This window comes from Strix uralensis, chromosome 2 (assembly GCF_047716275.1).
Source record: "Strix uralensis isolate ZFMK-TIS-50842 chromosome 2, bStrUra1, whole genome shotgun sequence".
Taxonomy (NCBI): domain Eukaryota; kingdom Metazoa; phylum Chordata; class Aves; order Strigiformes; family Strigidae; genus Strix; species Strix uralensis.
The window spans coordinates 50179224-50206843 of NC_133973.1; the positions used below are offsets into that span (position 1 = coordinate 50179224).

Here is a 27620-nt window from a genome sequence, read left to right on the forward strand (position 1 = left end):
CTGCAAAGAGTAGAGCAGTAGTCCTTCTTACTCAAGAAAATGGAATAAGAATAAACGTGGGCAGAAGTTGCAAAAGCTATTTCATTAGGCAAAAATGATTAACTATATTCTGATCACCTTCTACCTCCAAGGATTGTGGAAGAAATATTATTAGTGATGTAAAGTCATACAGCTGTAATTGTTATAAGTGTTGTTTTTTTCCATGCAGTGGGTGTTGGATACTTGAGTAAACAAAAGATCAATGGTCAACTCATAAACAACAAACACGGGATGGCCGCAGTGAGCCTTTACAAGCACCTGATTAAGCATGCAGAGTTCTTGCAATAAAATTCAATAAGCTACTTCTCAACAGTGCTGTAGAGCCCTTGAATAACTTATAAAAAGCTTTATATCCCAGAGATACTATGAAGCATATTCCAGAATTTGACAGGTTTTGTGCATAAGCCCACGCAAACTTCTTGGTTGAGTTGATCTTAGTAATTTAAATCCCTTCAGACTTCAAGATCCTAGAACAATCTGAACCATTTTTCAGAAGCTGGTATAAATGGCAAGAACTTCTTGCTCGTTTCTTTCTGTTCAACTAATCTCTTTGCATACATTGGTCAGCCTTACAAAATACTTTCCTGTTGGCCCAGCTGCATGAGAAACCAAACTAGCATGAGAAATCAAACTATTTTCAGACTTTAGAATAGAAAAGGCTAAAATGTCCTATTCTTTTTCATATATACAACTTATTTAAAAAAAAAAAAAAATCACTTCCTCATCCTGGATGATGGGTTTGATTAACTGCGTACTTCTTACCAGCCCTTCACTTGGCTTGATGTTTGTAAGCTGGATCACTTCAAGGTGGGCAGACTGGGAAACTAGCGGATCAGAAGACAGCGAGATAATGTGATCACAGACACCAGAGAGAGTTTTACACTAGGAAAGAAAAAAGAAAATAAAATATCACAATAAGCATACCATTGCTAACTATTTGCATATCCACCTACAATTTAAACCATTGCATTTTAAAAATACATATTAAATCACATCGCTGAATCTACAAGGCAGAAGGGCAAAGGCTTCAGTCAGGAGCACAATACAAAATCCATTTTCTGTGATGACTCTGAACTGACACAGCATCCGAGCAGGGAAGAACAAGAGACAAATAATTTTGCATCTGAATAGAGAGAAAAAGCGACTGCATGAGCTGCTCCCATGCACTCTCAGAGTTAGGTGCCCTGCCTCTGAGCACGCAGGGACACAGGCACGCAGGGAGCACAGGGTGAGCTCCAACCCCGCTCTCTGCCCACATCTTTTGCAAAGACATTAAGTGCCCCCAAACCCCACTAATTTCTGTTGAACATGCAGATGTTCAGCACAGATGAAAACCAGGCTCTTAATGATGATGGGTAACTCCCATTAACTCCGAAGTTTATTCTATACTAATAAAACATGCTAATTGACTTTGGACTGAGTTTCTCATGTTCTACCGCTGCCAAGCATGATTTAGTATTGCAGGCATGAAGATTACAACGAATAACCACTTCAGGATGGAATAATTCTTCAACCTGTTATCCTTGGCAGCCTCTTTGCAGCAAGATAGAAGTAAAAAGTTTCTAAAAAGGCTGGGACTGTCAAACGGGTACTGTGTATCTCCACATCTCTCACTCCCTGAACACCCTCTTCTCAGAAGCAGAGAAGCTGTGATTTTTTCCTATCATTCTCTCATATTTCTGGAAGCAAGTGATTTTTGAGAGTTTCAATGTTTTCTGTGAAGTCCTCTTTCAGCACCTAAAACTGATTTCTTGGTTCAGGTTTCCAAATGCATGTTTTGTCAGCAAATTCAGGGATTAGGACATTCTTCTGGTCCCAAAACTGAGGGTACCTCCAAAGCCAATTAAGAGCCAGCTTAGCTGCTCTCAAACTCAAAAGATGAAAGCTAACCAGTCTCGTCAAATGACTGAAACACAACTGCTGCACCAACCACTATTCCAAGATTGCAAAGTATACTTCTTAAAGTAAAAAATATCTACAACAATGCTATGGAAGAATACTATAAAACTGCATATAACCTTCTTGACAAATCACCATTATAATTCCAAATGCCAAACTACAAATATGTAAAAAGGAAAGTAAAAAACCGGAAGTGATAAAAGCAAAAAAAAAAAAAAAAAAAAATCCAGGGACAATGAAATCTTAATCTTGTTAGAGACCATTACATTGGGATTTCTCCTCTTTGAATTATTTACAAATAGTCAGTTGTTCAGATTTGTATATAGATGGCTTATTTTATTGAACAGTAATGTTTCAGAATGAATAAACAAATTGGAATCAAATGGAAAACAGAACAAAATTTATATAACCCACATGACCTTCTTCCAGAGATAGATTTACCTTCAGGCATAGACATACCCCCCCACCCCTTCTGCTTTATCTGTATTTCATGATGCAGAATCATTACTGAAAAAAGGAAGCCAATATATATTTAAAATGGGGTTAAGAATGCCTTGTGCTTTCTGTGAACTAGGGAGGAAGTGAAAAAGTGAACTTTATTGCAAATTTGGTTTTTTATGGCTTTTTGGATACAGGAAAATTGCTTTGAGCTAGCATTTTTAAAAGGTAAAAATTATCTAAAATTCCATAATAAAAATGAAAGCTTAGATTTCCTGTTTGTTTGGGTTTTTTAATACAATGCTGGCATGTTATTTGTATTTTCATCTCTCTTGCACCTGACAATTATTGCAAAATTATTTTTAGAAAATTACAGAACACTCAGTTCTCCACGTGCAGAGTGAAGAGACCTACATTATAAATCATTCTGTGGTGATGAAAACTGGATTTTTCATATATATTTAGACTTGTACTCATCCACCTGTTCTTCCTATTATTCTCTTCTAAAACTACTAAATTTATGGGGTCCTTAGCAGTTTCAAAGAAACTTCTATTTACAGTGAATTAATGTATGATTTTTTTTCTCCTATTCCCAACTGTTGCATTGCAGACGGATGCCAAAAAGCACAGAAAAGGAGTGTTCCTACCACCTAACACAAGGTATGCCATTTCAAGTTCACAGACGTGGCTCCTTGTTAAAAAAAAATCCTTGGCTGCCTTGACAGATGATGGGGAAAGGAGAGGAGTGAGGCAAGTCCAGGATGTGGCATGGAACAGAAGCCTAAGCTGAGATGCATTAAATAGCTCCCTGGAGCAGCTGCTCTCCCTCCGTAAGAGGGGTACAGACAATCTATACAGTAAGCCTATGGAGATCAGCATTCCAATACGGTTACATTGGTTGCAATCCTAAAACAAGGTGGTGTGAATATTCCCCAAGAGGAGCTCTGGGAATACTGGATGCCAAAATCACCAAGTTACTACGATAAAAAAATCTGCCATATGCTTCTATGCATTTCTAGAAGATTATTGTCTTTTGGGTCTTGAAGCTTTCTTTCCATCTTAGACATTTATACCGTTGTCCAAAATCACGGTATCATGCCCATTCTAAGCACAATAAATGAGCTGCAGCAAAGTCCCTAGAGAAGACGCTACGATTAGAGGATGCTCTCTCAGATTAAGCCTTCAAATTCTATGACCTTTCCAAAATGTAAACACTCATTCAACGTGTGGGGATGCATACATAACTGTCTTCCTAGAAAAATGGTACAGAGGCAAAACTTGGCTGCATTATTATTGTAAAAATCTCCTCCACTTCATGAGTGCCCAGATCTCACCAGAGTGAAGACAAAAGTTGAAGACCGAGAACTTTTAAAGCTCCATTGAATGTTATCGGGTTTTTTACCATATATTACTGTTAGACGTGACTGGAAACAGAAGAAAAAATAGAAGGTGCAGAAAAGTGAAAACGGAAGTTCTTAAATTACTTCTCTCAGTTTCTGACCAACAGAATCAGCTTTTTTTCCTAATAGAGCACTAGCAGACCTGAGCGATTCAGTAAGACAACATACCGTGAACTAAATGCACCCATAAAGAGAGTTTCTCAAGAAACAGTCACTCCAGATAGTGAGAACTAATCACAACATCATCTGCTTAGTAATTATGAAGTAGTTTTGTCCAGCAAACTTATTTCATTGCTTGTGAGAAATGTCTTTTCCTTTGAAAGGTAAAGGATGTTTGCTGCAGGAGGATTCTGAATTTAAGACGCACTGCTATTGCATAGCAAACTGGCTTATTCACGTTGCCTGCACTTCCAAGGAATGACTAGCTAATTTTTTTTTAATGAAACTACTCATCTAATTTCAGAGTACTATGCATTTTATTTCAGTTTTCTTCTTCCAGCATAATTTCAAGACCTAGGGAACAAACAGCCATTTTTTTAGAAGATAGGCCTTGGTTCTGCCCAACCATCCAAAACTTTCAGCTGCTACAAGAAAATATCTAACAACTCTAGATTTCTTCTGAAAGTATAAGAAGCCTGTTTGTGTTAGAATACTTACAGAATCTTACAAGCTCCCCTTAACTATTACACATTTAAATAATTTTGGTTAAATATTTCTTGGGTAAAGAGTTGGACTGTAAGTAGGATCAAGTTTCTATTGGGCTTGTGTGAATGGCAAATTGTCATGATCTCTGAGCTTGCTCAGAGACAGGACAGCAAGGGGCCCACTCTTACACAGCAGGTATCCATCCTCTCCCCACTGAAAAGACAGGGTACACAGGCTCTCACTGGAAACAGGTCCCGAGGCTGACACAAGTAAACTAATGCATTTTTCCTTGCCTTTACTCTCAGAAACATCTCATTCACAGTTTGTGGGTTGGTTTTGTGTGTGTGTCTGTGGAGGATGGGAGATGAAGGAGGAGGGAAATTCAGCCCCAGCAACATATGGGACCTTGAATGGCTCTGGGACATATTCATAAGGGTACAGCTGTGTAAGTTTACAACACAGCTAAATCAGTGGCTCTGAATGTAGTTACCGACCAGTTCCTGCCCAGATTACTGTCATTGACTTCATTGTCCAAGGCTTTTTGATATGCCAATCAGCATAAATCAGCACACAGACAAAACAGCCTTTTCAGGAGCATGCCTCCTCCCCATTAGGCCTCTTTATGGAAAAAAACCTTGGACCTATTCAGCGGATCTTCCATGGCAAAGATGCTGCCACATGGCACAGGAACAACGTTAATTTAATGGAGGCAACATGCTATTGTATTTAGAAAGTTCTCAAGTAAACTGCCTTTGACTCCTCTATGCTCCTCTTCCTAAACAGTGCACACTGTGCCTCATCAGGTTCATTCCATATTCATTCAAGCAACAACTCTGCCTAAATCTAAAGTTATATTCAATGCTAGTTCGCTTCTACCTTGGCTAAATTTTCCCTAAGCTCGCAAGACTTCACTGGAGCTTTCACCTTGGCAGATGCAAAGCCAATTTCACAAATTATGTAGGTGTGAGAAAAACAGGTGTGTTTATTATTACATTTCTATTATTATTATTTATTAATAAAAAGTTATTGAATTCTTATTTTATTTGATGGAAAGTAATGGTCTGACATAATATTTTGCATGTAAGCTACTCAAGTAATTTGAGTGGAAGAAAAGCACACAAACAGCACACTTTTGCTATTCATTTTGTTCCTAACAATTTACAAACGCATTATTTTTCAGTGTAACTATTCAGCAGATGGTGTATCATAGATGTGTATTTTAGTTTCACTAAAATCGGATAACAGTACAACTCACCTTTTCTCTCAAATGGTAGTTACCTTTTGTTACTTTGTAAAGCTACATTTCTGTTTATGTAAACACTTTTAACAAGATCAGGATCCTTTATCTCTTGTTAACTGTTGATTCCCTGCCCGCAATGCGGTACTAGCTACAGTAAGACACACAGGAAGATGAGCATCCAATTGCTCTGACAAAAATCAGCAGGCATTAAAAATGCCCAGTCTTTCTCAAACTGCACTCAGCTTTCAGTGTGCAAGGTATCTGAAAAAAGGAAAAGGATTTGGCCAGGCCAAAAAAAAAAAAGCAACTTACAAAAGAAAAATCAACAGATGATTACATTTTCTCCTTTTGTCATACAGTCCCTGTTCTCACTACAAACCTTACAGCAATGACTTCAGTTCTCTTTTGCGGTAACTCATCACCGCACTTTAGTAATAAATTCTCCTCTCTGTTCAGTGACAAACTTATAATTGCAGATTAAAGCTACCCCACAGTCTTTATGTGCAAAGCTAAATGATTCAAAGGGGTATACAAAATATCACTACACAGCATCTAGATGTTTGGTAGAAATTCAAAGGGAAATATTTTCTTTAACGCAGTAGGCAACTAGTTTTCACCCCAGAGCATGAAGAATGAAAAAGAATACTAAGTTTCTACCTGTATTTTTGGACTGTCGTGTACCAATTTCTAATAGATTTTCCACAATTGCTCCTTCTTTCAGCCAGGGGGATGAGGACCTAAAGATGACTAAATCAGATTTGCATCCATTCTGATTCTCTGTGACTACTTCAATTTGTGCTGGGAAAACGTCTGTCTTCTGCAGCAGAGTGGAAGTACTTAGGGACATGGCTAGCTTCAGAGGCCTCCACAAGCTGTGGCCAATCCTCTTCAGCTGTTATCTGTTCAATTCGGGCAGCTCCAGGGTCACCAAGCATTTCCGGTCAAGCGAAGAGACTTGTGTTTGTTCCTGTCCATAATTTTACACAGACTAGTGACCAAACTTAAGTCTATCTTGCCAAGTATTTGCAATACTGAAGCATCCTGGCTAAAACACATTCCTAGGGCTGAGGGCAAGAAAATTACCAGCCTTCCCCATCAACTCTCTCACCTACGTCATTTGAATGAGCAATAGGATGCCAATAATACCCACAGACATTCAAAATTAAGAAAAAAAAGGTCTTGACAAAGTTAAATTTAATCTGTTTGGAAAAAAAAAAGCTCAGTTAGTTACAACTGACTGAGATGAAGCAACTTGCTACACGAGCATTCAGGATGAAGTCTAGTTAGCTTAAGCCAAAGCAAATAATTATTAATCAATTAATTTTCATCCAAAACATTAGTTGTACTGTAGGAAATACATCAGTAACTCCAGCAATCTTAGAACCAGCTGGGCCTGGACTTGCATTTGTATATACATGAATTTTAAACAGTGAACTAAATCTTATTTTGGATGCAAAAAGGGAGGCTTCTATTAGAAAGAAGTTTGCTGGGTCCAATTAGCAAGGTAGAGACTCTTGAAAGGAAGAAGGTGTTACTTTTTCTTTTTATTTTTTTTTTAATAAGACTATAAAAATGATACCTTTGATGATGCATTTTTAGTTGATTATAGTTCTATAACAAATATTCAAATGTAGTGGGCAGGAATGAATTATCATCACTGTAGTTTCTGCAAGGCTCTTCGCAAAAAGAAAGCATTCTGATCCATTACTTGTTCTTTTCTTTTTCAATTTAGTAACTCTCTTTTAATTTAAATAGCTCGTTGTTTCTCAAAAACTTCTGAATATTAACTTCACTCTGTGGTTCTACTTTCTACAGTTTTCCAACTCAATAAAACTGTATTTTTTTTCAGGAAAAGCAGTGTAATTTTAAGAAAGTGAAATTCCTTAGGAAAACATCCTCTTTTTTTATAGAATTAAAGTCAAAAGAAAATCCAGTTAAAAATTATTATTAATCTGACTGGAACCCAGATTCTACTTTCTATAATTAGCCCTTCGTTCTTTGCTCTCACTTTAATACTCTACTGCTTCACGTGGATTAATCTGAACTAGATATTTCCATCATACACAGCCTTGTATAGCTGGATGGAATCAATGAATTATTCTTCAAAGATTTTAAAGTTCCATTCAAACTTTCACAATGATTAACTTATAACTCCCCAAATAAACAGAACTGATACCCTTTTAAGTTGAGCGGTTTTCCATATATTTTATCATCTCAAGTTAAATAAATATAAAAACTCTAAATATAAACTAGTAAGAGCATACTAATTTCCAATTTTGAAGCAAACATCACACTTATGGCTTATCCTTTCATATTTAGGCCCACTGTATTTTAAAACCTGTTCTTCTTAAGTTAATATTTTCTATTGCCATATACTTCTGTTGGTATTATTTTCTGGTGATATTCATTTTCTGTTTCGATTAATAAATTATTACATTTATTTATTTACTTATTACATTGCTTACTGCGCAAAAGGTAACCTGGAAAAAACACTGAGAAATGAAGTAGCAGAAATATGAAGCATTTCTCTGTATTCATGAATATTTCAGAAGCATCAACATTTTAATGAGCAAAACCCAACACATTATTCCTGTGTGGTTTTATGCTTCTTATTCCACAGAAACCAAGTGCTTGTGTGAATGAATTCACAGAAAAAAAAAAAACAACCCAACTTTAAGGAATAGAGTTGTCTTTAAAATAATTGTTTCAAAACATCTGCAATTCTAGAGCAGAAAATTAAAAAAGAGACATTTTTTCCCAGACACACTTTGCAACTCCATTTAGAAGAAATAAATGAGCTGAAGTAGGTAATTTCTTCTTAAAACTTCATCAGGTTTCCATAAGGCCTTTTTCCCTTAGATACATTTTATGTGTTTAGTTGAATAACACCAATTAGTTTACTATTTAAGCTAATATAGTGAGTGACAATCAAAACATTTTTATATAGCGTTTGAAACTCAAATTGCTTGGAGTAAACAAAAATATGTCTTTCTTGAACATATGCTGAAACTATACAGTCCTGTCTCCACAGAATACAATTTCTTAAATACATCATTGATGTCTAAAAAACTAACATCTGAATAAGTTTATCGACGTTAAAACATGCTATCTATGGACAAGGTGATTCAGCAGTCTCTCCACATGAACACCCACACTGCCATCTCTGAAAAAGAGGGCATTCATTTGCTTTTCAAAAGAAATGACTGCCATTAGAATATGAGCACATTAACTATTTTTTGCCCTACCTAATTAAAGCAAACCAATCAGTCATTTAATTGAGGATCTTGCCCTTGGTGAGGGATGTTCCCTACTGTACCATCCTTTAGAGGAAAAACATGAACACTCAGTGATGGGTTAACTTTGGAGTTACCCATGTATACACTTGAATAGCAGCAGAATGGTCTCACATCCCCTGCCTGTGCCCACACACCCTCTTGCCCCCTGATTTGGCACCAAGTAGGCTTGCTCCAGGGGGAACGGGCAGCATCCCCATAGGAAACGTGTGCTTACAGAGATCCAGCCCTGAACCATGGCACATGAGTCCAAGATAACACTTTCAGCCATGTGAGCAATGGAGATGTTCAACCCAGAACAGAGTTTCAATCTGAAGTAAGCCAGTGGACCACCAATAGGTAATGTGGACAAAAATCAACTATTTTGATCCAATGATCTGCTCCTAAGGTGGTAAATTTATTGGTGTCCTGAAGAATAACAGTACATAACTGTCATTTAATTTCTTTTCATTTCTGTAGTTGTACTCCTTTTTTACTTATGTAAGAAGGATCTCTTGAAATTGACTTCAATCCTTAGTGGGAACAATACTTTGCAACAAGGATTTCCTTAGGCTAATTGAATGCATTGCTAATTAGATGTAAGTCATTGCCTTTCACTTTTGTGAAGAACCTTGTTTCCTTGTGTCATGAAGAGAATGTGGCTCATGAAATCATACAGGGTGAGCCCACGGCTTTGAATTCAATTTCCCCTCTAAGTCATTCCAGCAAACACAGTTATATGTTGGTATCCGATCATTCAAAGGCATCTGGATGTGATGCTGGCCAGACACCATTTCTGTTACCTCCAGGAGTTTGCACAGATTGCAGATGGGAAACGTACTCAGAAAATGGACTTGCATTTAATGGTCTTTGAATTTAAGAAGACAGAATTTACTTTCTCTATATCCGCGTACATGTTCTCTCCTCCAATTCTTTCCTAGTTCTCCCAGCATTTCTCATACAAGATTTTTTCTACACCTTTACCAAAGTTTACTACTATTCTTTTCAGATCAGAAAACCTTCTTTTTAACATTCACCTCTAAATTTACTGGATGCAGCCTGTAACAGGAGATTTAAATTCTTAATCCCCCTCTAGAACATCTTAATTTAGTTTGTTCTCATGCATTCAAATATTTATCTCTCATAAGGTATCTAACGTTCTGCCTTCTTTGTCACTGGCATAAAAATACCATGCACACTCTCAAGATCCTGACATCAGTAGGCTTTTCCCCTGTTTTTTTAATTTACCTGTTAGATTGCTCCTCCCCAGATTGTCTAATGGGCTAAAGCCACAACACCTTTTTCTGTCTTCCAAGGAGAAGGGTTAGAGGGAATCATGACTGCTTTCAATTCCATCATCAGCCTTTTCAGCTGCACATGTAAAATACTCCCTTTCGAATTCAAAATATTATTTCAAATCCCATCTTTTAATTACTCAATCACAGATTTATGTCTTTTCTCAATTGCTTTTGGTCAGCTTTTGCCCCATAAGATCCCATCCATCAGCTGAAATGCAACATGGTCAGAAATGATCCAAGTTACATGTAATACATACAGTAATTTTTACTCCTAGGCTTCAGTGAAACATTCAACACTGTTCATGTTTCCTCACAAGCCTGAGCACTAATCGTAGGAGCTAATTAAGCTCTCCACAATAATACATATGTCCACTTGTCACCACAATGAAGTTACTGTGCATTAAAAAAATAAGCCTATGTGAGTCTGAATGAGGTCAGGTAATATAACTTTTGAAACCCGTCTCAAGTTTGTGCACCCTTAAATAAATCCCTCTCAACTTCCTCAAAATTTTCTGTTGAAGACTATATTAACTGATGCTTCATCAGCTCTAATCACTGCCAGCTCCCTTTACAATCCTTTGTGCTAATTTGTAAAAGATATATACTGTGTATAGCAGATGTCAGAACTCTTGGCTCTCACAGCAGAAAACAAGCATGTATTGAAAACCAGGCTATATATAATGATTTCAAACTTACAGCACTTCAACTTTTGCCAAGATTATGCAATTAAAAACTTCATTACTTAAATACTTGCAGAGATCAGCCTAGTAAAGATGATGATGATGTCAGCCTCACTAAAATTGCTAATTCTTTGTGTCCCACAGGGGAAAAATGTCAGTGAAACTTGAAAATACAAGGAGATGTTTTATTCCACATCACTGTGAAATCAAAGCATCAAAACCATTTCATGTGGAAGCACTGGAAAAAAAAAAAAAAATATAGCAAAATTTACTGGGAAGCTCACCTTTTAAAATAAAGAAAAGCTTAAGCTCCGGTAATAAGAACAGTAACATATCAAAACCTACCTAAATGTGAAATACAGTGAATAAATTAAACCAACTCATTACGCACTCTTAGGAAGAACACCTTCATATCTCACTTTTAGAAACAAGCTCTGGGTTAACTTAATACTCACTAAACTACAGCCACAACATGAAACACAATTTCATATCTAAAACTTAGGTGCAGCTTTCAGACAAAGTTTACTCAAGCTTTGGACTCTCCATCCAACAAAGTACCAGCCTTTGAAACTCTTGTGTTCTGATGCCCTGATGACTTTCATCTGCTCTAGTTATTATCAACAGCATTACAGATTCTGGGAATAGACCCTTATATTTATGCTGAGAATTCAAAAGGAAAGAAATGCATTAACTTTCCTATCACTAGGCTAGCTCTGTGCTCCTATGAGGAATAAAGCTGTATAAAGGAAGCTATATCACTAACATAAATACACATGATTTCATAGAAGCGTAGCAAACAACTCTCTCTCAAAAAAACCCGATTTTTCAAAATCATTCTTCTGACTATGGTTTATAGATAACAGATGGGTCTGAGCCAGACAAACACAAGCCCTTGCAAAGTTCCTGGCTTCTCATATGCCAAGTTTGGCTTCCATAACCTCATTACCTATTCACAAGTAGCTCCATACATTCACTCAGTCATTGCCACTGGATAGAAAAAGCACAAAACACACAGCTCTATAATTCTATGTAGTCTATACAAATAATAATTGTTAATAGAAATCCAAATACTACTCACCACATGAAGAATTTTATTCTCTGTTTCATATACTGTGCAATCCTGAAAAAGTAAAGCAGAAAAGGCAGGTTAAATTGATCCAATCATTCACCCTTCCTAGATTTACCCTTAAAAAGAATTAACTGAATTGAAAAGTCTTCAGGATGAAACAAAGGATTTCAAAGCCTCTATCACAACAGAAAGTTTCACATAACCAAAGTGTGAAGCCACCACACAAAGGAAATATTGGTCAATGTTAGTATCTATTCACTAGTTCCTGTTGCTTCCTTCCCTGAGACAGGTAACGATTTTCCTCCACTTTACATCTTTTTGGCACATACGAGCTGGTCACATGTATGCCAGACAGGTGGCCAGTCCCTGACCACAGACCCAAATAACCCATTTCTAGTGGTAACACTGAAAAACAGAGGTACCAGCAATAGTCTTAAGTTATTAAGAAAGAAAACTAAGCTGAACAATTCCTGCTGAGCTGAGCTGAACTGACACGTTTGCACAGCCTGCCAAAGAAGAGCAGGAAAACCCTGGGAGGAGGAAGAAGAGAAAAGGGAACCACTGATTGTTTATAACACTCCATGCAATGGGATGGAAGACAAATGCGGAATACAAAACTCACAGGAAACTTGAGTCGGACCATCTTATTACATACAGCCTGCTGGGGACTGCATGCACATTGTTGTCACCTTATGTAGCATGTGAGGCAGTGTCTATAAGCAAGACTAACAGATGGGAGGCTGGGGGCTGTGAAAGTTTTTCTGACAGGCCAAAATCTCAGTGGATGTAGAGAAATGGAATTAGCAAGGCAGAGAACACATGAAATCCAACGAACATTGGTGAAAGAACCACTCTTTACTAATTTCATCATACGCTGTAGCTTTACTATAATTAGTGCAAGCTCTGATTAGAACGGATGCTTTATATCCTACCTAATAACCCACATGAAAAACATGACTAAGTTTTCATGCTTTACATCTTATTTTTAAATCAGTTTATCCTGTTAGAAAAACAATTTTGTTCTACACAACTGCTTTAAAAAAGTGATTTTTTAATCCATAAAATGCTTCTAGTGTTACTCAGGCAAGAAAAGCCAATGTATTCTTAAGCTTTATACAAAGCAACCTATGCAGAAGCAGCAGGTTGATCAGGGAGTATTTTCCTAATAGCAGCTGTTGACATTCAGGAAACATTTGCCAGTAAGTACAGCCGGAAAGAAAATCTAACACGTTTAATTATATGCAGACATCAATGAAGTATTTGCAATCTTAGTAGCAAAACACACATTTCATTGTTATATGTGGGAGGGCATGTAACATTTTTCAATCTGGATACATCTATGTTCTGAATGGTTTCTTATGAATCATTTTGCAAAAATAGCAGGAAGGGATTGCAACATTTACATTGAAAAAAAAGAGACATGCTCTTAAGCAGACAATTATTTAATTGGTAATAGAAAGAATTTACTGTAAGGTTAAACATTCAGCTTAAAGAGGATACTGTTTGAGAAGTCTCACTACTAAGGGAAGGACCCTGGGTTCTTAAATGCTGTAGAGGTTTATTACAACCAAGAAAACAATGAATAACAGAGAAACATTGCTACGTCCTTGAAATGAAACTCTTCCACACAGTCATGAAAGAAGCTAAAGAAATACATTTATTTCTGACAAACCATAAAAAAAAAAAAATGTTTCTGAATCTACAAAAGACACTAAAGTAAGTGGAAAACTCCTCAGGCATTCAGTCTATGTACAGGGGCAGGTGGCTTCACCCTTAAATTCTCTCCTCAACACATAGGTCCCTTCAAATCCAGGGTCTGGGAAGAGGAATTCCTAAATGAGTTCATCGCATAGCAGACAGCTGATTGTTGATGCTATGTCTTCATATTCAGGTATGAGAAAAATTAACAGTTCAGTAAACCATAAAAGACAGAAAAAAGTGGAGGAGAGCAAATGCAATGCTTAAGTAAAAAAACAATTCCACAATATACTTTTTCCATATATGAATGACATCCAACTAAACATAATTCAACCATGAACTCAGGGAAATATGCAGGAATGCAAAGATGAATGCTGGCATAGCCCAGAGCAGCCCTGAAGTCTAGGATTCAAAGAAACCTAGAAAAGGTCACCGAGCTGATCCCTGCATCGTAGCAAGCTCATTTTAACTTCCTGCAGCCATCCCTAGAGATCAGGGCTGAGACTGCTTCTGAATGATCCCAAGAGCAAAACCTACATGTCACTTTCAGTGAACAGTTTATTTCCCCTTTGATTTTTAAAGTCACTCCACTGCTTTGTGCTTTATCTTTAAGCAAGTGCTTAGGATAACTGTGCCCACCCTCTTCAAACATCCCTTAGGTAGAATGATATGCTGAATGCTTATTACTGGGGGCCTTTACCATTTACAATTATTGCTTTTTCATACCCATTTCATTTCAACTAAAAGAGCTTAAAGCACCTGAGAACTATAAAAAGAGTCACTAACCATACAATTAGCAATAAATTTGTATTCTTAATAGCATACCACCCACAGCTGCAGAACATCTCTTCCTTCCACACCTAGACTACAAGCCCATATCTTACTCCTGAAAGATTTTCTTAAATATCTGTTTAACCACAGTATCAAAACATTGCAATTAAGGTAAGAAACAGATCACACACAAGTTTAACATCAACTTTTTTCTACTTTAGAAAAGCAGGAACACACAAAAAACCTGCAACCAAGCTTTACTCCTACACAAGCTAACAATTTGCTACTCAGTGAAACAATACTGTGATTACCCCTGAACTGAAATACACAAGGAGATGTTTTACCTGTTTATTCTCTGAACTTCACACGTATATTCACTGACAAGCTATAATTAAAGCTAGGCTATATGATCATCATCTAAACAACCTACAAAACTTCAGCTGAAACAGCAATAAGGTTATCTTCTAAATTTTTTTCTAAATTATTTTCTAAAATATTAGTAATGCATATTGCTAATAAAGCAACAAAAGCATTTCTGTGTTAATTTATACTTCCTGAAGATGTAGTGAAATATTGGCCAGTAGCAGTTTCAGACAATATCACCTGCAAAGAAAGAGAAATAAAAGGGGAATATGATGGAACAACTTAATTACAAGTATCAGATTTTCATGGTCACTCTTTCCAGCTCTGCCTCATGCAACAAAAATGGCAAAAGTAATCTTTGTGCAGGCAGCTGGAACTAGGCTAAGATCCTAAAAAAACGGGAAACATAAGGTCCAAAACTGGAAGAAAAAGAAAAAAACATGCAGTAAGGGAGGAAGGCAAGAAGAGCACGAACAAAACCACAACAATCAGGGAGAGGGTTCTTCTGCACTTTCAACACTAGTATCATTTTAAACCTATTTTTAAGACTAGCAAGACCTATGCTACACTGCAACTGAGAGGCATCACACATATTTCTTCCAGAACTTCTGACATTCATAACCACGGTTCTGCATTATTTCTACAAAGATTACAAGTTTTATCTGCAAAGGTCCTACCACAATGTCATAAGTAATACTTACTAAAGACATTTAAATTAAACCCACTGAATTAGACAGTACTGACTGGTGACAATGATGCAAAATATACACATCTCACCTCACACTGCCCCACACATTGCTAGAACAATTCACACGAGGCAACATATATAAAATAAAAATATTTGTTGATCTTATTTTTCAAAAGCAATGTTTATGATGTTTTATTTTTCCATTTTATTTTCTTCTCCCCTCACTATTATTGCCTTCTTTTTAAACATTTGTCTTAGTATGTCACAGAAGTGGGGAATGGGGTCAGCTAATTACACCATCATTCTTCTTATTTTTTAGTCCTTTTCTTTGCACCCGAGTTGATTAAATCTCAACTCAAAATGTGAAGTACTGATATCTAGAAGACCTGCCAATTCACCCTACTGCTTATATATCCCACAGGGAAAAAATGTTTATGCAGTTCTCCAGTACTATAACTATGGGATAACTATGGGATAATATCCAACAGAAAACAACTATTTTTGTGTATTTATGATCTGGTTTACAAGTCCAAGTCAGCAACCTGTCAAATTACCTGTTGCAATTACCTGTTAAACACTTCTCCTCTCAGGGTACTTGCAGGTTATAATTCTTGAAACATACCATCATTACTACTTCTACTACTGCTGTTATTTTTCATGGTTTTGCCACATATTCTAGGCAGCTGCTGCACTGCACTCTTCCTGGCAGTTCCTGTCAACTCCATGACTTAACTTCAGAATAAAATTATGCTAACTCAGGAAATAAAGTATAAACATACAGATAGCTAGAGATACAAAAAGGGAGAATTGCAGAAATGTTTATTAGCTCTTTCAGCAACAAATCAGGAACATTTTAGCATTTCTAGTAATCCTTAGATCAGAGTGCTCAAGAGAGGGCATGGACTTCTTTCACTCTATTTTCTTGTTCAGCAGAATGCCTTAGTTGCTCATTTATAATTAGTCATCCTAATTTATTTTTTCCTCCAAGGCAAGGAAATTTCCTAGGTGGAACTGATACAGAAGCAGGTTACACGACTGTCAGGAACAAAAACCAGATCTCCTGATTCTCAGGTAACATGTTAGCCCAAAAATATCCTTTGTGAATTCATACAATAGTAGCATTGCTCAAAAGCAGGCTGCATGGTGCTACAGAGGTGGAGTCAACTGGAGCAACTTGAAAAGAACAAGAGCTTGCCACGAGAGCATTCGTTCTCCAGGCAGCTTTCAAGCTGTTTCTGGTGGAGCTTCTTCACTGTTCTTTTCATTTGTTTTCCTCTGCAGTCCAACTGCAACACGAAAGCAATGTGTGTGTTTGTGTATATTGCACTGTTTTTACCAGTATTTTGCTGATAAAATGTAGGCAAGGTTAGGAACACATTTTTAAAAGTGGTAGTGAAATTGCCTGGGAAATGCATCTTTCATGAGCAATCCCACACATCTTCCATGTCTAGTTTTAAGAGGGCAACAGCTAGATTTTATGTACTGCTTAAAAACAGATGTCTGATAGAATTGCTGTCACCATGTCATGCAAAATGTTCTAAACTATGTAACTCCAGTTCTCTATTTGTAACAAAAATCATGAATTACATGATTGCTAAAAGAGGGTTCAGACTCTCATGCATTGCCAAACCTTTGGCATAAAATCTCTCCTGAGCAATGTAGCCACTGGTTGGAATTAATCCAAGCCATCCTTTAAATCCTTTTGCTTCTCAAATTGACTAATACCAGTATATGTCAAATGGATGGTCTGTCAGTCTTGCTACTTAGCAACAATAAAACTATGGCAAGACTGAAGTTTGCTGGAGTCATTACCAAACATTCTCACAGAAGTTCTCAACAGCAATGACGACAAAATTCTAAAGCCTTGCCAACACATGAAGAAGGTAAAAGTTTTATAGTTGTCATACTATCTTCATTTATTATTACCCTTCATCACTTTTCTCAGACCAAGATAGTGGTACATGATTTCCAAAAAGGCACAAGGGTAAGATAGGTTGAGTTAATTTAGCCTTTCGCTACTTAGAAAATGCATGGAAAATATATCCAATACAGTTGATGGCAGGATTAAACAATGACAGCTTTGAAACAATAAACTTGATCAATATAATATAGGCTATGGTGAAATGCTGTGTTCTATAGAGCATGACGATTAGAAAACTGAAGGATATTAGGAAACTCTGCTTAAGACTGTGATTTACAGGTATGTCTGGGTAATTACTGGAACAATAAAATACAAATTGACAGATACACAGCTCTGTTCAGCCGTTCCCCTCCAACCCCCTTTCACAAAAACAAGAAACAAAAAACTCTTCAATACCCCCAAAACTACAGAAGCTTGCAAGCAGTTAACATTCTCCTCTGGCAACAGGTGAAGAATTAAGAGCATGTCACAGGCAGAGGCTTCCTGAGGTGCTTTACCACATCTCAAATTTTAAGAGGTCTAGCAGGACTTTGGATACAAATGTGTGTGCCCTGGGGGCATTGACAATTACAAATCTTTGGAACAGAACGAGGGGGAAGGGGAAATACCTTCTTCCTGTCTCACTACCTGAAATGCAGTAACAAGCTCCTCTTATGCTATGCAACAACCCAACACTTGCATAGGTAATCTGTGGCTGCTGCCATACAAAATGAATTTTCAGAATTACACAGCCATTGTTAAAAACCTATACTGTATTTCTAAGAGGTCACCCCAAAATATGTGCTTTCCCTGACTTTCTTCCCACAGAACTGCTCTGAAAGAGTCTCCTGTCATGGCTGTTCCTCCTCCTTCCGACTGCTACAGTCCCAGGGAGCTCTATCCTCAACTCTCCCCTTTTCTGCAACCTCTTCCCTATTGCTCAGCAGCCTCCTAAAATCATGCTGCTTTAATTATCATCTCTGTGCAGATGAGTCACAGATCTCTCGTCCCTTCTGTTCACATTCACAGTTCAGAATCTCCTTCTGGATATTTGCCACCAGCTCCAACGCAGCATGCTGAAAAGCTGAAATCACGTTTCTTCCCAAACCCCCTCTGCTCCCCCTTCTTTCCCTATCTCTGTCAACAACTCCACCACCTTATGTCCCACAAGCTCACAACCTGGGTGCCATTTTCAACTCCTCTTCGCTTCCCACACAAATCCTGTCGATTTTCTTCCCACTGCCGTTCAGAAATATTTGCTTTTTTTCCCGCTTATGCTACAATTATTCAATCCCTGAAGTTTCTGGCCACTGGGTCTATGGCATCCTCATTCTGTCATTGATTCCTGCCCCTCCACACTGAAGCCAGAGCTCATCTGTATCTGCAACAACGCACTCTGTCCTCTCCCATTGGAAACATGCGCAAGAACTGACAGAGATGGGAGAAAACAGAATGGTGAGCACACGCCACGTAAGATACTAAGGGAAGAGGAAAAAAAATCTCTATTGTGAAAAATATAACGCAAGCTATTAAAGAAATGCTACATAAGAGGACATTTCCTATGCAACATACACAATGCTTCTAAAAGCCTAGAGCCTTTCCCTGAATATTTAACGAACCTGCAGTTCTTTAAGTTCATAACCCCTGTGTACAAACTAATAGCAATTACCCAGCTTACTGAGTACAAAGAATCGCCTTAATTTTATTTAAACAATCAGTGTGGAGTGGCACCTATCACCATAGTAACAGAATACTTCATGTGAAAATTTAACGCAACTTACATAAATAACCCAAAGATCAAGCAACTACTGGGAAAAATTGCTTGCTGGATTAAGAGAGATGCAATGTGTACACTAAGGTCTTCTATCTTTCTGAAGGAATTTTCCATTTCCAATTATTTCTACCCTCCTTTCTGTAAAAGGCATCATCTTGCTTTCCTTTGGGATCTGGTCGCATATTAGTTCTTAATTTGCATACAGAGAGTAACACTTCTTCCTGCTATGCTGTTTCTAAAATGACCTGGTATATATACCATTAGGTCAGAAACCATAGCAAGTATTTAGCACCGACTAAAATCACACTTATACTTGATCATATATCCTCCTAGAATCTAAATGCTTACGTGGTCTAAATTGAATTTCAGCTCTTAGGGTGATTTCTCTACACAGCAATGTTCTTGGCAGGTAAAAATAAAATTCACTGAAACTATCAACAGATGAGAGGTTGGAAATGAGGCAAAGATGTTGCATCCAAAAGGAAAAAGCCCAAAGTCAAAACACCCTTTTTTCCAGACCTCTAATTCAGAAAAATAAGCGTCATACATTCAAAACTAAATCTTTTCTTACTGACATGCAAAATAGTTTGTAGCATGATATGTTGTGCAGTTCTTAAGTTTTCAATGTCACTTCCAAGACCATTTAGAGATAAATAACTTCTCACTTCTGCTTTTCCTCTAATACTGTTATGAAAAAGAATTCTGGTTTATAAAACACATTTGCAGCAAAATATTTCATGTTTCATATAGTGCCTAGGTGGTTATTCTGCCAACAGAGGAAATAAAGTTAATCAAACTTGAGAAAAAGTAATGATATTTAGGTAGATGGTATTTCAGGCTCAGCTATTGACTTGAATGTTTCATATTGGATCATCTGAAATTCTGGATGTATTTTTAATGGATTTAAGCAAATAAACCCACACATGCCTCACATTATATTCCTGAAATAAAGACTGACCCTACACTTTCTCATGCTCAAGTCTTCTACTAGCTACTTAGCAACACATAGTTTCTGTAATTCGCTATACTGAAGTGAAATCTTGCTTCACTGCACCTGGTTATAGAGACTCTACAGTCTCTGGAAAGGGAAATCAGTTTCCAAAGTAAAAGAAATGCAGAGTATCAGTCTTCACTTCTACTGATACAACCAACATAATCTTAATCCATCACCATTAATGATTAAATTTAGCATTTATAAAGAATTACACAGGAAGCATGGCATATCCTCTTTCTGCCTCTATTCAAATGGCAACTGTGATGCCACTTAACACACACTGACACAGTGCCCACAACACTCAGTCTAAGGAAAAAAAGGTTTTATTTAAAAGGAAACATGTAAGATCCTAAACCACATTTTTCCCCTCTGTCTACACTTTATCTCAGTTTCCACCAACTTTCTGCTACTTTTTGCAAGTGCTTCCATGAGTGCATGAATTAACCCAACAGTCCCTGACTCTCTTTCACTGTCACCTTGACTCACTCAGGCTCCTTTTCTTGGAAAAATTTAACAGCTGCATTGGTTTATCAGCATATGCCCCATCAAAAAGACTACTTTTTTTTCCACAAATCGTTCTGCTTTGTGTTTCATTTTTTCCCATGTTCAGAAGCTGCCAGTCATTAATCTGGAAGAAAAACAACCAAACAAAAAACCCAAACAAGCCAACACCAACTCATTTTGGCTTTCTGGTCACTAAAGCTTCTTATGTGCTCAGCAATCTTTTTGGGGTTTATTTTTTTCTTCTTCCATCTAAGGAGAAAAGAAACTACTTTCTCTAAGAATGGAAAAGAAAACACAGCTAACAAATTCACAGGACTTTACAGGGTAGATTTTTATTAAAGCATGCAGTGGCTTCATAAGCTACTTTGAAAATGTCACATCATAGACTACACAAGTTTAGGAAAAAAAAACTATTTACAGCATATATCTCAATGACAACTAATGAGGCATCAAATTATTTCTAGTAGTGGTTTATATCCCTATAGCCTATTATTGATGTTTTAACCTTTGAGCTACTCTGTGCCTAATCCCATTTCAAAAAGGACTTCAAAACTTAAATCAAAAGACAACAAGTAGGCCATTTCAAAGGAAAAAAAAAAAGTATAATAAAATAGAAGAAATAAACTACCAGAATCAGAAAAAGGCATCAATGTTAAGCACCTTAGGCACTTTTTACATTACATTAAATTACATCTGAAATTTTCCATGGAAGTGTGCTATAGAGAAATAAGCTACTCTACTATGAAAAAGAGAAAAACATTGCTAAAGAGCATAAATTGAAACTGCTTTGATATAGCTTCTTGTAAACAAAAAACATTTTCATATTTCCAACAATCCTTTAAATTCTATTTTACCTTATACATTATACATTGACTTCTAAATGTGAAGAAAACAACTGAAGAGGATAACACCTATCCTGAAACACTATTTCTGAGCACTGCTTTGAAACTTATGCAACAGAAAATCCTGCATAAGAGCAGCACTTGAAGGATACAAGGCGAGTCTAAATTTCTGTCAGCATTACCTGCAAAGAGTTGTAACACTCTCGTATTAACACTATTTGGATTCTATGTACTAAAGGCAGATATTGCCTGGGCGTTGTTTTCAAGGAGGGCTTTTTTGTTCTGTTTTTAACTTTTTACTACATCTGTTTAGCTACCTACTTGTACACTTACCCTCCTACTTGTACACTTATCAGAAATGGGGCATTTTGTATAAACTGTGTACCATGCATATATATATTTTAAATTCCAAGAACATGGCCTCCTCACCATGAATTATTTTTATTAAAACGGGGGGGGGGAGGGAGGGATTATTACCAGGTTGGCTAACAAAGATTTTTCTGCAAGCATTTGATAACAAAGTTGGGGTGGAAGGGATAATGTTGAAAATTGAAATTAAAAACTTTAAAATTTAATACAAAACTGTTTCCATCAAACACATATCGCTTTGAAAATCCCAACAATCTGGAAGTGCAAAGGAACTTTAATGAGGAACCAATCAAACATGCACACTGCTAAACTATTAAAGTCAGTTTATCAGCCAAAGATACCTGAGGTAATTAGCTACTTGGTATGACCTAAAACTCAAAATTTTTTAAGCTATATTTAGCAAGTCCTTAAAGTCCTTAATAACTAGGACTTAAAACAAAAGTGAGAAATTGTGATAGAAAAGATTAAATGAGAGCTACTTTGTAACAGTAGTATTAAGGATATTGATTATTCTCTATTCATGCATTTGATATTGTCCTAACAAAATGAATAGACCTGTTTTATATTATTGCATTTGGATTCTGAGTTGAGACAGGGGGCTAAGAAAGTTAGTTCCCTTTTTATCCTTTAAACTGGAAAACAAGCCTGCACTTAGTTTCTCAGTAAGACTTAATATTTGAAACATTCGTCACATAAGTTACAGCCATTATATTATAAAAAATGCAATGCCATACAAAAACAGTGCATTACTCAAGAAATAATTTGTGATTCTTTTCAATATCTTTTATCTGAAAGACAGCAATGGTTAGCAGCCCAACAAAGACTCTCCCTCTAGCATGGGAAGTAAGCCCATCAGGGCATGGAGTATATGAACACACTTTTTCGAATCTCAGACACCTTTAAATGGGGAATAAGCTCCAAATCATTCAGCTGAGGCAGTGCACAGAGCACTTCTGTATGTGCTCTAAATTAGGGCTTTTAGATAAAAATCCCAGGTGCCTCTATGTCCAGACACAGTATTTGTGGATGGTTGTCTTAGCTATTTTCCCAACACCACCTCCCAAACTGCATCACTCAGGTCATCCAAAATCTGAGTTTACCTCCAAATGTTGCTGTGAGACAGATGATGTCAGAAGTATGTTCTGTGACAACAGTGCAAGCCAGATCCACGTCAGAGAAGTGACTGTTCTCCATCTCCACCCTTGTTACACAGAATTGCTTCCACTGCATAGTCCCTCTTCAAAAATGTGTTTAGGCAGAGAAGTAGTTACAGTGAAGCTTTTATAAAGGAGTATTTACAGGCCTACAGCTATGCTTCTGCTGGAGCATCTTGCTAAGTAAATCCCGCAAGACATTAAAGCTGCGAGATAAACATCGGTGGTTTTAAAACTAAATAAACACTGCAAATCATTGTGAAAGCTGATTAAGGAAAGTAAAAAACATGTGATCAGTGCTACTAATAATCACTACTAAACAACAATAATAAGAACTATGGTTCTCAGCAGTGAAGTTTTCTTTAAATGTCTGATAACTTACAAAGTCAATATAAAATTAGACTTTTCAGATATTCCTATGATTTCCAGGGTTTTAATTCTGAAGAAGAAAGCTTCTTTAGTGAAACCTTAATAGGTTCCTGAGGAATAAGAGCATTGAGAATGATAATAAAAGCTACCTACAGACTGCCTAAGAAAGCAATAAATCTTCTATTCCTTACAGTTAGCATTGTAGCTACTGCTACCTTTCTAAAACAAAACAAGCACTTTTAAAAGGACCAGTTTCTGGCACCCTCTGAAGCTGAACACTCCAACTAAGTCAATAGCAAGACTTTCATGATGCCATAAAGACAAGTAGTCACTCGTGTTTTTCCTTATATGCATTTGTGACCAGAACAGTTCTGCCAACAGAAGTCTAAACTCATGAATGAACCAAAAGGGAAAAAAGCACAACCCAAGACAATCTCACACACACCCCCCTCAACCTGTACACCCATATCCCCTTAACACCTATCTTGTACCATCAAGAAAGAACAGGCTTTTTTTACTTATTGCAGGGTAAACAGAGTACAGGTAATGCTCAGCATTCGATTCCTATGGGGAGGCAGACAGGTGTAGGAGACAAAGGCAGAGAGTGCAACGGAATGGTAGCAAAACTCATGATGGTGTCACGGACTTGTTTGTTATTTAAATCCTTTTTCTTTCCTCCAGTGTTCTGCTGCAAGGGAGAGTCGATTATAAAAATGAAACAACAATGCAAGCCCTGAATTAAATAAGCCATCAGCAAGGAGGATGGTATTAAGAGTGAAAACCTGCAGGAAGTGCCTATGAAACAATATCCTAAAGTCCTAAGGGGGAGAAAAAGAATCCCTAGGCCAAAATAAAACAGCTGCATACAAGCAGATGATTAGTGTGAATGCAAAGCAGGTTACAGTAATAACTAGCAGTGCTCTGAGGAATCTGCTTCCACAGGCAAACATCCACTGCATGCTGGCCTGTTACTTGGGTCCTGGGCAATGTGCAACACACATAGAAAATGAAATGGTTAAAAAAAAGTATGTGCCATTTTGCATTTTATTCCAAAGTCTGTCTCTAAGTAGGTATTATAACTCCAACCTTTCTAATTATTTAAAGGTTAAAGCAGACATTGAATAAATTTTTCTTAGGATTCTTATAAGAGAGAGAGGTGTAATTCTGCCATTTTTTTTCTTCATTATCCATTTAGCACTGATAACAGAGGGGGGGAACCCAACAACACTTAATTCTATGAAGAAACACTGACATTACAATTAGCCTCAAAACGTGCAAAAGAATTCAAGCAAGCCAGCTTAATTTTAGCCTTTTTTCCTCCATCTTGACTAAAGAATCATTTTTTGTTAATAAATCTCAATGTTGGCTGTAACTCACACAACACAAAAAAAACAGTTTTCAATCCTGCCGGTGCTCAGTTACTAAGGTGAATACCAGAGTTCTATTTTTAAATTGTATGAATGTCTTAAAAAAAAAAAATAAATTCAAAGGCATAAGAAAATGTACAGACTGTATATCTTTTAATAAACCATTAAGCTTTATAAAAATCTGTTGTTAGCTACTGTTACAAGAACAACTGTAACATTGCCTTCTGTAGGTCTTTCACAAACAAAAAAAATTTTAAATTAAATTATAAATTATTGTTAGTGAAGTACTGTAAAATACTTTGCATACAAAAGAAAACAGAATCTGAGAAAAAACACCTGATAAGGTGATACTGAAACATTCAATTTACAGGCTTAAGAAAGCAAAATAAGGATTTTCAGTGTGTTCAGTTATCATATTAAAAAAAGCTCAGGGAAGACATTTAGAATGCTACGTTGGAATGCATTTGTTTTAAATAGAGATCAAACCACATGTGTTTGGGACTACTAACGGAATTTTCGTTATAATTCTTCTGACTACAGCCCAATTCAATTTCAGAGCATGCTTACATGTAGGCACATAAATGCTCCTTCTGACTTCAAAGTATGGATTCATGTACTGAACCGCTTCCTGATTGGGGAAATCATGTCAGTTTTGGCAAAGATAAAACTGTTCTTCAAAGGTATTAAATAGTAACATTTGCTCTCATTCACACTGAAAAATATACATAGAGAAATATTTAGCTACACCATAGCGAATTAGCAGTATCATGGATAGGGATGAATTTGTAAGAGAATTAATTGATATTGAGCTAATTCCTGAGAAATACTGCTGCAGTTGATATTTCACCCACTTTCTCACTACTAGTGGACACATGACAATGATGCACAGCTACTTCTGCAGAAAATTAACAGTTTGGCTAAGGGGGAGGGATGCCCTCTGTGCCTCCTTTTCCCAGAGTACTGACTCCTTCTCACAGCTCAATAAGGGCACAAGCAGCCACAGGACAACAGATAAAAAACATGTGTTGTGCAAAAGACAGCCAAGAAAACTAAGGCCTGGGCTCTGCTTCCGCAGCCACCACCACTGGCACCTCAGTCCCAGCTTGAGGCAGTGTGACAGCAAGAAGGCTGGTGGGGAACACAGGGTGGCTGAAGGACAGGACTGGCAGGACACCCCTTGGCCCTCGGGCCTGGGAAGCAAACATGCACCCTCGCTGTCTGGCCTGTGGGGAGGGAATGGTTACCTGATGGTATAAGATGGTACCAAGACCCTTCACCATCGTCTGTAGCAGACTGGTCTCAGAAATGCATGCATCAGGGTAAATGATGACAAAATAGAACTACTTTAATTTCCTAGGTTATTTCTACAAAATTTGGTATCAACATTACTTTGAACTTGCAGCAAAAGAGACTTTGCAGTTCCGGCTGAACAACAAAGATAGGGACAGACCTAAACCAACACAGAGAAGCAACAGAAGGGTGGGGAAGGTTCTCTAGTTTGCACTCCCAAAGGAAGCCCGTTAAGCAAATGCTTCTCAGTACCTATTCTGGATTTCTTGAAGGTAGGACGTACAAAAATGTATTCAAAATATTCTAGCCTCATGGGAACACATGTCATCTTAACAGGTGTCTAGATGATACAAATTGTGTGAAAGAGCAGATGACTGAAGTCCAATACATACAGATTTTTTGAACCAGACAGTTAATTAAAAATTAAAGACAAAATATAAGAAATTAAATATGCAAATTAGCAAGTAGGTTTTGCAAATTTATAGTGATATTAGACTAGAGAACCCAAGATGAATATTACTACTAAGATATGCAGAGGTATACACAACCCAAACCAGTATTATAAAACCAGGAAGCAGAATTTTTATAAAGCATTTACTAAGTACTAGTATTCCCTTATATTTGTTAGACAATGATATAGACAAAGCAATGCAAAATTGTGTGAAGGAGGTAATGGCAGTTTACAATTTAGGAAAATATAAATTGCTAAGCAGATCGTCTCATACCTGTTGTACTATTGTTGTTAGTTCCAGACAGAGCTGTATGACATTATTTCTTGTTACTGAGTAATCTGTGACAGCAGCAAAAGGTGATCTAAAAAAAAAAAAAAGAAGAAAAAAGTGTTGAACAGCACTAGCATATATCTGCTTGCTTCACTGGTATACAATATGCTTAATACACATTGTTTCTATAGATACTAAAATCACAGAGAATACCCAAAATGCACTACTAAAATTGTAAAATACAGGATACATATCCATGGAAAATGTTCATCTCTCCTTGGTTTTGCAGTTTTTAAGTTCCTCTTCAAGAAATTCCATTTATAAAAGTATTATTTCTCACAGCCTTCCAGTTTACTTCTGGACTGCCTTTAGTCCCCCAGAAAAAGCCCACCTTGCCTTCTGCATTTGTTTGGGAATACCCTCATAAAGGCAACCAGAGGCACCGTTTCCACCTGTGATATGAATGGTGTTCAGATGTGAATCAGATCAGAAAAGCATTTGGCCAATTCACTGGGATTCTTGGGACCTGATTTAATACCTGATAAAAATACTGAAGAGACTCAGAAGTAAAATCTTTATCCAAAGGGGAGAGTAGAATTTAGAGCCAGAGATGGATCAACGCTCAGAAGCAGCTGCAAAGGCTAAACCGGAGGCACAGCCTCACATCCCCCCAAACTGTGCTACAGCCAGAAGGGCTTAGTGAAAAGTATAATCCAGCATTTAGAGACATCACCTACATGTATCCTATACCTTAAAACTTCACGTTAGAATGTTTAAAATGCTTGCCTACCTAGAACTTTGCTTGCCTTCTAGAGGCACTGCTAAAATGTATTTG

General features: G+C 37.1%; 1 protein-coding gene across 6 annotated transcripts in view; it reads right to left on the bottom strand.

Annotated features, from left to right (window-relative positions):
* Positions 1 to 27620, bottom strand: part of CNKSR2 (connector enhancer of kinase suppressor of Ras 2) — a 218535-nt gene that overhangs the window by 131591 nt on the left and 59324 nt on the right. For all 6 annotated transcript variants that reach the window (XM_074858654.1, XM_074858652.1, XM_074858655.1 and 3 more), the window contains exons 4-6: positions 26789 to 26876; positions 11990 to 12031; positions 802 to 921 (exon numbers count right to left, since the gene is read on the bottom strand). In XM_074858654.1, coding sequence (XP_074714755.1) covers positions 802 to 921; positions 11990 to 12031; positions 26789 to 26876 — 250 coding nt within the window. The remainder of the gene's footprint in view (positions 1 to 801; positions 922 to 11989; positions 12032 to 26788; positions 26877 to 27620) is intronic.